A 10,047-nucleotide genomic window follows, 5' to 3' on the forward strand; every position below is an offset into this window, starting at 1 on the left:
AGTAGTTTGAAATCCGCGCAGTAATCTCCACTTTACTGCGCGGACGCCAAACTAAGTACAGAGTACAGTTACTCTACACGAGTACTGTAAATACTTCATGAGTGCATTTCTGTTTGATTCATGTTTATTTATCAGGTGAACCTCTTACCACTGAACCTCTGTCCTCTTTGGCCATTATAGAGGCCTGTGTAACACCTCATTTGAAAGCTAAGACCCACAAAACTGATCTTTTTCCTCACGTTGTTGCTGTGTTCTGTCACCTTTTGTTTGCTTTTTTTTCCTTCTTTTTTTTGTCACATTTTTGTTGATTTTTTGTCACATTTTTGTCACATTTTTGTCACATTTTTGTTAAATTTTTGTTGATTTTTTTGTCACATTTTTGTTGAATTTTTGTTGAATTTTTGTTGAATTTTTGTTGAATTTTTGTTGAATTTTTGTTGAATTTTTGTTGAATTTTTGTTAAATTTTGGTCACATTTTTGTTGATTTTTTGTTGATTTTTTGTCACATTTTTGTTGAATTTTTGTTGATTTTTTGTTGAATTTTTGTTAAATTTTTGTTGAATTTTTGTCACATTTTTGTCGAATTTTTGTTGAATTTTTGTTGAATTTTTGTTGAATTTTTGTCACATTTTTGTCACATTTTTGTTGATTTTTTGTTGAATTTTTGTCACATTTTTGTTGAATTTTTGTTGATTTTTTGTTGATTTTTTGATGATTTTTTTGTCACTTTTTTGTTGAATTTTTGTTGAATTTTTGTTGAATTTTTGTTAAATTTTGGTCACATTTTTGTTGAATTTTTGTTGAATTTTTGTTAAATTTTGGTCACATTTTTGTTGATTTTTTGATGATTTTTTGTCACATTTTTGTTGAATTTTTGTTGATTTTTTGTTGAATTTTTGTTAAATTTTTGTCACATTTTTGTTGAATTTTTGTCACATTTTTGTTAATTTTTTGTTGATTTTTTGTTGATTTTTTGTTGAATTTTTGTCAAATTTTTGTCACATTTTTGTTAAATTTTTGTCACATTTTTGTTGAATTTTTGTTGATTTTTTGTTGAATTTTTGTCAAATTTTTGTCACATTTTTGTCTCTTTTCTGTTGCGTTCACTTCCTTGTTTTCTTCTCATGTTTTGTGGCTGTTTTGGTGCTTTCTGATTCGGGTAAAGCCAAACTGTAGAAAACGTGATCCGTTCAGGTGGGAGTTAAGAGGTGAAATGTTTTTTATTTTTGTCTGACTCGCGCTTGTTTCTCTCCGGACTCCGTTTCCCGTCGTGCCTTTCGAGGGGGGCGTGTCCGCTCGCGCACATGCTGCACACTTGGCGTCTGACCGAGCTGCTGATCACAACAAGCGCAGACCTCGCTCCGGTTTCCCCGCTGTGCGTCGGCTCGTGCGTCGGTTTGTGCGTCAGTTTTTGCGTCGGTTTTTGCGTCGGCTCGTGCGTCGGTTTGTGCGTCGCTCGCGCAGACATGGACCCGGAGGAGGACGAGGCGCTGCTGCTGCTCATCTACAGACACTTACAGAGCAGAGGGTTCTCAAAGGCGGCCGGGAAGCTGCACAAGTACCTCTCTCAGGTAAACCTCACGTTACTGAGGCCTCGGTACAGAGTGTCCTCTGCCCCGGGGCGCCTGTCAGCTTTACTCCAATCAGAGCGCGCGCCGAACTTTCTGCTCCGCTGAAAGTACATAATGTTACAGCAGCAGAGGGGCCCCGCGGGGGGGGGGGAGGGGGGGGAGGTGTGTGTGTGTGTGTGTGTGTGTGTGTGTGTGTGTGTGTGTGTGTGTGTGTGTGGGGGGGGGGGGGGGGGGGGGACAGGGGGGGGCAGACTGGACAAACATGACATTCTGGAGACCAGCTCTTTCAGCTGAAATATAAATGTACTAAAGCTTCAGGGCCTCTTAACCTCTTAACCCCCGCCTCAACCGAGCGCATTTTCTCCAGTTCGGTTTTACCCAAATCTAAAAGCTTCTCCACTGGAGCTTAAAGCCTCTAGTCCAGGGTAACGCCTCATGAGAGCCCTCTGCACTCAGAGCCCTCTGCACTCAGAGCCCTCTGCTGCTGCTTAGTCACGTGTGTTTTTGTCATGTTTTTTTGCATGTTTTTTTTAATTGTTTTTTAAAATTGTTTTTTTCCGTGTTTTTGTCTTTTTTGCGTGTTTTTTTGCGTGTTTTTTGTTTTGTTTTTGTGCTCGGTTAAGGCGGGGTTAAGAGCGTGGATGTGGGTCACGTGTTAGTTATTAATGCTGTTATGACGTCAGAAACACTCGTGTATAAATATATAATAATTTACACCATGGTCTGGGTGAATACTGGATCCTGATTGGCTGGTGCATTATTTTGGTGTAACCGCACAGGATTTTGTGTTAATTTCAACGTTTTTGGCCAAAACAAAATGTTTGCTAAATGTTTGTAGAGGAGAGTGAGCAGCTAGGTTAGCTACTGTTAATAACATATGAGCTTTACATTTCTATTGGAAACGGTTAAGGCTATTCATCATTTCAGGCGTACATAAAATGATCCTGCATTGAAGCGTATTTGTCTGGATTAGTAAAGTCAAACATAAAAGTTTGAGTTGGGGGGGCCCAGGTGTGAGCGACTCCACCGCAGCTGTTTCCATAAACAGTTGAGCTGGTTGAGCTAGCTAGCTTTAGCTTCAGGTTAAACCTTGTAAAAGGTAAATAACTCCTGCCCACGAGTGCCGCATATCGGTGTTTCCTTCCAGGGAAAAGTGGGGCCCTGGTATAAGCAGATTAAACATTAGACGTTATAAAGCAGGAGGAACAACACTGTGTCGGGCGTTATAACGTCTAACGCGGCTCCTCGTTGTTTAATCCGCTTATACCAGGGTCCCACAAACCTAACATTTATAATAAATGTTTTTTTCATTGACTAAACTCACTAAATCTGCCAGACTACGGAACTGTTTTGTGTGGGTTATTAGCCGGTCACTGAAGGCTATGTATATGTATATATATGTGTATGTGTATGTATATATATGTTGTTAACAGTAGCTAACCTAGCTGCTCACTCTCCTCTACAAACATTTAGCAAACACTAAATCCATCTCATACGTTCCTGTCAGTCACTAATTATGCCTTTATCTGATCCAGCTGTGTCAGGCGTTGCTATGGCGACGCCACAGCGGAGTGACATCCCAGTGATTTAACTACCGGACTACGTGTGCGGTTATAGACACAGACGCGTCTCTGGAATCGCCCATATATGGTCATTTTCAAAAACAGTTAAGGGGGAAACAATTTTGAAAAAATGTAAATTTTCTCTAATTATTTAAAAACTACTTTAACAAACGCTGAATTATGAACATAGTTTCTACTAAATAAAGACACAAAGACATGGGGAGGAGCAAAGTGGTTCAACAGCCCATAAATACATGAATAAGGGAGAATGCTAACTTGATGCTACATGTTAGCTAGCGCTAGCTACGACTGCCGTTTTTTTCACTTCTACTGAACAATCTGCTGTGAGAAAATATCCATATGGGCCTGATTTACACTTGACTTTATTTATGTGGTAAATAAGTTGATATTCCACCAGAAAATGGCTAAAAAGAGGGAAAAATAGTGTTTCTCTAAAGATTCTATTTCCCCCCTCGGCGAAGCCACGCCCCCTTCTATGATGAGATGCGTCTGTATCTATACCAAAATAATGCACCAGCCAATCAGGATCCAGTATTCACCCAGACCATGGTGTAAAACATAATAACAGCAACATTACCGCGGTCTGAATATATTTATGAATATATTGTTGTTTGAGCTTCGTTTTCAAACACTTTGAAAAGTTATAAGTTCTTCTTAATTGAAAGTATGATTGATAATTACAATAGGATAAAGTTTTTAACCTGAAGCTAATACATTCTGTCCTCTTTGGCTGTTATATAGGACACCTCATTTGAAAGCTAAGACCCACAAAACGGATCTTTTTCCTTGCGTTGTTGTTGTGTTGTGTCACCTGTTGTATTTTGTGTTTTTTTTTTTTTTTTGATCACATTTTTTGTTGAATTTTTGTCACTTTTTTGTTGAATTTTTGTCACTTTTATGTTGGATTTTTGTCACTTTTATGTCTAATTTTTTTCACTTTTTTGTTGAATTTTTTTCACTTTTTTGTTGAATTTTTGTCACATTTTTGTTGAATTTTTGTCACTTTTATGTTGAATTTTTTCACTTTTTTGTTGAATTTTTGTCACATTTTTTTTTTATTTTTGTCAAATTTTTGTCACTTTTTTGTCTCTTTTTTGTTGCGTTTACATCCTTGTTTTCTTCTCATTTTTTGTGGCTGTTTTGGTGCTTTTTTCCCAAGAAGCTTTTAGATTCGGGTAAAGCCAAACTGGAGAAACTGGGATGGGTTCAGGTGGGAGTTAAGAGGTTAAAATGCTAAATCCAGATGTTTTCCTGTGTCCAGGTGGAGGCGTCGGAGGGACCGTCCAGTCTGCAGGACATCTACTCCGTCTGGAAGAGGTGAATGTGGAGAAAGTCCGGTTTGAAGCGGTTTGTGCAGAGGCTGGACCTGCCGAGGTTCAGCTCGTGTTGACATCGGGCCCCGCGGACCAGAAACAAACCGGTGTGAGCGGAGCTGAGTCTGCAGAGCCGTATCAAAGCAGATTAAAGCAACACAGACGAGCGGATATGAAGCTGCTGTTGCTCTGGGCCCGAACACAGACTGGACTCAGCCTCCCACCCCCACTTTAAAGGGACTGTGCGGAGTTTAGACATGTCAGTCTCTCACCCCCCACTTTAAAGGGACTGTGCGGAGTTTAAACATGTCAGTCTCTCACCCCCCACTTTAAAGGGACTGTGCGGAGTTTAGACATGTCGGCCTCCCACCCCCACTTTAAAGGGACTGTGCGGAGTTTAGACATGTCAGCCTCCCACCCCCACTTTAAAGGGACTGTGCGGAGTTTAGACATGTCAGCCTGTCACCCCCACTTTAAAGGGACTGTGCGGAGTTTAGACATGTCAGCCTCCCACCCCCCACTTTAAAGGGACTGTGCGGAGTTTAGACATGTCGGCCTCCCACCCCCACTTTAAAGGGACTGTGCGGAGTTTAGACATGTCAGCCTCCCACCCCCACTTTAAAGGGACTGTGCGGAGTTTAGACATGTCAGCCTCTCACCCCCACTTTAAAGGGACTGTGCGGAGTTTAGACATGTCAGCCTCCCACCCCCCACTTTAAAGGGACTGTGCGGAGTTTAGACATGTCAGCCTCTCACCCCCACTTTAAAGGGACTGTACAGAGTTTAGACATGTCAGCCTCCCACCCCCCACTTTAAAGGGACTGTGCGGAGTTTAAACATGTCGGCCTCCCACTCCCCACTTTAAAGGGACTGTGCGGAGTTTAGACATGTCAGCCTGTCACCCCCACTTTAAAGGGACTGTGCGGAGTTTAGACATGTCAGCCTCCCACCCCCCACTTTTTAAACATGTGAACCTCTTCACTCCTTAACTTAAGCACCAAAACAGCCACAAAAAATGAGAAGAAAACAAGGGTGTAAACGCAACAAAAATTCAACAAAAATGTGACAAAAATTCAATTCAAAAATGACAAAAATTCAACAAAAATGTGACAAAAAAGTGACAAAAATTCAACAAAAAAGTGACAAAAATTCATGAAAAATGTGACAAAAATTCAACAAAAAAGTGACAAAAATTCAATTAAAAAATGACAAAAATTCAACAAAAATGTGACAAAAAAGTGACAAAAATTCAATTAAAAAATGACAAAAATTCAACAAAAATGTGACAAAAATTCAACAAAAACGTGACAAAAAGTGACAAAAATTCAACAAAAATCTGACAAAAATTCAATTAAAAAATGACAAAAATTCAAGAAAAATGTGACAAAAAAGTGACAAAAATTCAAGAAAAATTCAACAAAAAAATGACAAAAATTCAAGAAAAAAATGACAAAAATTCATGAAAAATGTGACAAAAATTCAAGAAAAATTCAACAAAAAAGTGACAAAAATTCAACAAAAATTCAACAAAAATTCAATTAAAAAATGACAAAAAATCAACAAAAAAGTGACAAAAATTTGACAAACATTTGACAAAAATTTGACAAAAAAATGACAAAAACTCAACAAAAACGTGACAAAAAGTGACAAAAATGTGACAAAAATGTGACAAAAATTCAAGAAAAATGTGACAAAAATTCAACAAAAACGTGACAAAAAGTGACAAAAATGTGACAAAAATGTGACAAAAATGTGACAAAAACTCAACAAAAATGTGACAAAAACTCAACAAAAATGTGACAAAAATTCAAGAAAACAATGTCAAAAATTAGACAAAAGTTTAACAAAAATGTGACAAAAAATTTGACAAAAATTCAACAAAAATGACCAACATAAAAAAATAAAACATACAAAAGGTGACACAACACAGAAACAACGTGAGGAAAAAGATCAGTTTTGTGGGTCTTAGCTTTCAAATGAGGCGTTACACTGGCTTATATAAAGGCCAAAGAGGACAGAATGCGTTTGGTCAGAGGTTTTAAACACAGTCTGCTCCTCCATGTTCCTCAGACCTGCTCCTCCATGTTCCTCAGACCTGCTCCTCCATGTTCCTCAGACCTGCTCCTCCATGTTCCTCAGACCTGCTCCTCCATGTTCCTCAGACCTGCTCCTCCATGTTCCTCAGACCTGCTCCTCCATGTCCCTCAGACCTGCTCCTCCATGTTCCTCAGACCTGCTCCTCCATGTTCCTCAGACCTGCTCCTCCATGTTCCTCAGACCTGTTCCTCCATGTTCCTCAGACCTGCTCATCCTGCACTGTCACTTTAAGAGCTGTTACTTTGGGCTTAAAGGGACGGGACGCCGTGTTCTTACCTGAGCTTAGACGAGCTGATGTGAACCTGTCCGGTCTTTGTTGTTAGCATTTAGCATCTAGCCGCTCCCAGCAAAGGTTTAGCTCCAAACGGGGGTGAGTTAGAAACGACCGAGCTGTTTAAACACAGTTAGAATCACACCCAGAGCACATGGCTACTTCATCTGCAGAACATTGTACGAGCTAATGGTCCTGGAGCTTTCTGCTCAGAACCACAGATAGAATAATAATGAGAGACAGATGATTACCTGTTCAGACTCCGCCTGTTCCTTAAAAGGGCAAAAGGCACAATGTCCCCAGCCCAGTGTGGTCACATGGGTCAGGGCAGCTTTTAGAAACAATAAAACTCTTTGGAGCCGTTCTAGGAGGGGCTGAAGTCCCGTTAGAATCCTGTTTACTTTTGGCCACCAGGGGGCGGTGTTACAGTCTGTCACAGATCCTCATGTGTCCAGGCTGAGTCCAGCTGCTGTGGGGACAGAGGACAGATGTGAGACAGACGGAGACACCAGTCCAGCTGCTGTGGGGACAGAGGACAGATGTGAGACAGACGGAGACACGAGTCCAGCTGCTGTGGGGACAGAGGACAGATGTGAGACAGACGGAGACACGAGTCCAGCTGCTGTGGGGACAGAGGACAGATGTGAGACAGACGGAGACACGAGTCCAGCTGCTGTGGGGACAGAGGACAGATGTGAGACAGACGGAGACACCAGTCCAGCTGCTGTGGGGACAGAGGACAGATGTGAGACAGACGGAGACACGAGTCCAGCTGCTGTGGGGACAGAGGACAGATGTGAGACAGACGGAGACACGAGTCCAGCTGCTGTGGGGACAGAGGACAGATGTGAGACAGACGGAGACACCAGTCCAGCTGCTGTGGGGACAGAGGACAGATGTGAGACAGACGGAGACGCAGAGACGCTCTGCGGCGGCGACACGACTGAAGCCTGTGACGGTAACGACTTTAATCTCAGTGTCTGACCTGCAGAACGTCCCTGTGTTCTGATGTTCTGATGTTCTGATGTTCTGATGTTCTGATGTTCTGATGTTCTGATGTTCTGATGCTCTGATGTTCTGATGTTCTGATGTTCTGATGCTCTGATGCTCTGATGCTCTGATGTTCTGATGTTCTGATGTTCTGATGTTCTGATGTTCTGATGCTCTGATGTTCTGATGTTCTGATGTTCTGATGTTCTGATGTTCTGATGTTCTGATGTTCTGATGCTCTGATGCTCTGATGTTCTGATGTTCTGATGTTCTGATGTTCTGATGCTGTGTGTGCTGCAGGTGAAGTGGCGCCCCCTGCTGAGGCGGAGGCAGAGCAGGTCAGTGAGAGTCTGAAGGAGGAAGAGGAGGAGGAGGAAGAGGCCAAAGGGCAGGTGAGACGCTCAGGTGGAACTGTGGGGCCGACCTTTAGACTTTATCACATTCTGTGAACTCTTCTGTTTGATTGAAATGTAAGATCACCGGCCCGGAGACACTTTTAGTTTAGTTTAGTTTCTTTGAGCTGTTTACTTTCATTTTCATCCAGAAATCACATCTTTACACAGACATAGAGGCTCGAAAGGCTTCGTCTGAAGCTTGTGCTCCGTCTGCCACATATTCAGTCCTTTCAATACTCGTTTCACAACAACAACGATTCTGCTTTAAACTGTCAGCTGTGCTGAAGATTTGTCTAAAAGAAGTTCCTTTGTCTTCAGCCTGAGGTCCCAGAGACCGACTGTTCCCCCCAAACCGAGGCCCCGGAGGAGGCCGTGGTCCCAGACCTGACCCCGGACCAGGACCAGGACCAGGACCAGGAGCAGGAGCAGGACCAGGACCAGGACCAGGACCAGGTACAGAATCCAAACGAGTCTCAGGTTCAGCTGATAATGACTGTTTCCCTGTTTGTGTCTAAGTAACAGGTCATTGTTTATAAAGTATCTTCCGTCTCCATGGTTACGCAGACCGAACACCGAGGCCGATTCTTCTGAACAGTTTCTCTGTTTTTCCCAAATGTCCTGAATCCTGCGCTGTGATTGGCCAGGAGTCCCTCCAGGAAGCCCCGCCCACCTCAGACCACGCTGAAGAGCCGGCCAATGAAACGGCAGCGGAGTCCGAAGCCCCTCCCCCCGCAGGTGATTGACAGGCGTTACACTTTGGACGGGCGCGGGTTCGACTCCCGATAATGGACTTTACAGCAAACATTACAAAACTCTTTCTGTCTGAACCGAGCACGTTTCTCCAGTTTGGCTTTACCCCAATCCAAAAGCTTCTGGACAAAAGGTGGGGGAATAGCAACGAAACTGAGACGAAAACAATGATGGAAATGTGACAAAAATGTGATGAAAAATTGATGAAAAAATGACAAAAATGTGACAAAAATGTGACAAAAAATGTGACAAAAATGTGACAAAAAATGACAAAAAAGTGACAAAAAATGACAAAAAATGTGACAAAAAATGTGACAAAAAAGTGACAAAAAAATAACAAAAAAAATGACCAAAAAAATGACAATAATGTGACAAAAAATTACAAAAATGTGACAAAAAAATTACAAAAATGTGACAAAAAAATTACAAAAATGTGATAAAAATTTTTGACAAAAATGACAAAAAAAGTGACAAAATGTGACAAAAAATTACAAAAAAGTGACAAAAAAGTGACAAAATGTGACAAAAATGTGACAAAAAATTACAAAACAGTAGGGGTGTAACGGTACGCTAAAATTGTATTCGGTTCGGTTCACGGTTTTGGAGGGCTCGGTTCGGTTAATTTTCGGTACAAATAAATAAGAACTAACACAGTTTTTCTTTTGAAAAGTTGCCAATACACAATAGAATTCTTGCATAAAATAAATAAAAGTGACCCATTTGGGTGATATTTTAAATAAATTGCACTTTTATAATGAGAGAGTTACTGTAAGTAACTGCGCTCATGAGAACCATGTGGATTCAACTCAACAAAAAGGCCACGGACACGGCTTTACTCTCGTCCATTCGCCAAACTACTGTCCGGATACTCTAGACTCACCAGACACAGTAAGAAGAGGGTTTAAATGAGAGTGAGGCCCAGAGTCCGCGCAGAGAAAACATGAGAGCTGCGCCCGGGACACGGGTGACGTGATGCAACCGTGGAGGAGCCGCGCATGAGGCGAAGCATGAGGCGAAGCATGAGGCGAAGCACCGGGAAACAGACGGCCGAGCGGGACACGAGCGGAGAAGCACTC

General features: G+C 41.8%; 1 protein-coding gene across 1 annotated transcript; it reads left to right on the forward strand.

Annotated features, from left to right (window-relative positions):
• Positions 1-1,283: 1,283 nt before the first annotated feature.
• LOC306982800 (uncharacterized protein) lies at positions 1,284-7,820 on the forward strand (the record flags this gene model as incomplete). Its single annotated transcript, XM_079583248.1, has 4 exons — positions 1,284-1,400; positions 1,460-1,572; positions 4,417-4,472; positions 7,292-7,820. The coding sequence occupies exons 2-4, from the start codon at positions 1,468-1,470 to the stop codon at positions 7,818-7,820; spliced, it is 690 nt and encodes a 229-aa protein (XP_079439374.1). The 5' UTR covers positions 1,284-1,400; positions 1,460-1,467.
• Positions 7,821-10,047: the final 2,227 nt, after the last annotated feature.

Source organism: Gobius niger, assembly GCF_951799975.1.
Source record: "Gobius niger genome assembly, contig: SCAFFOLD_238, whole genome shotgun sequence".
Lineage (NCBI taxonomy): Eukaryota > Metazoa > Chordata > Actinopteri > Gobiiformes > Gobiidae > Gobius > Gobius niger.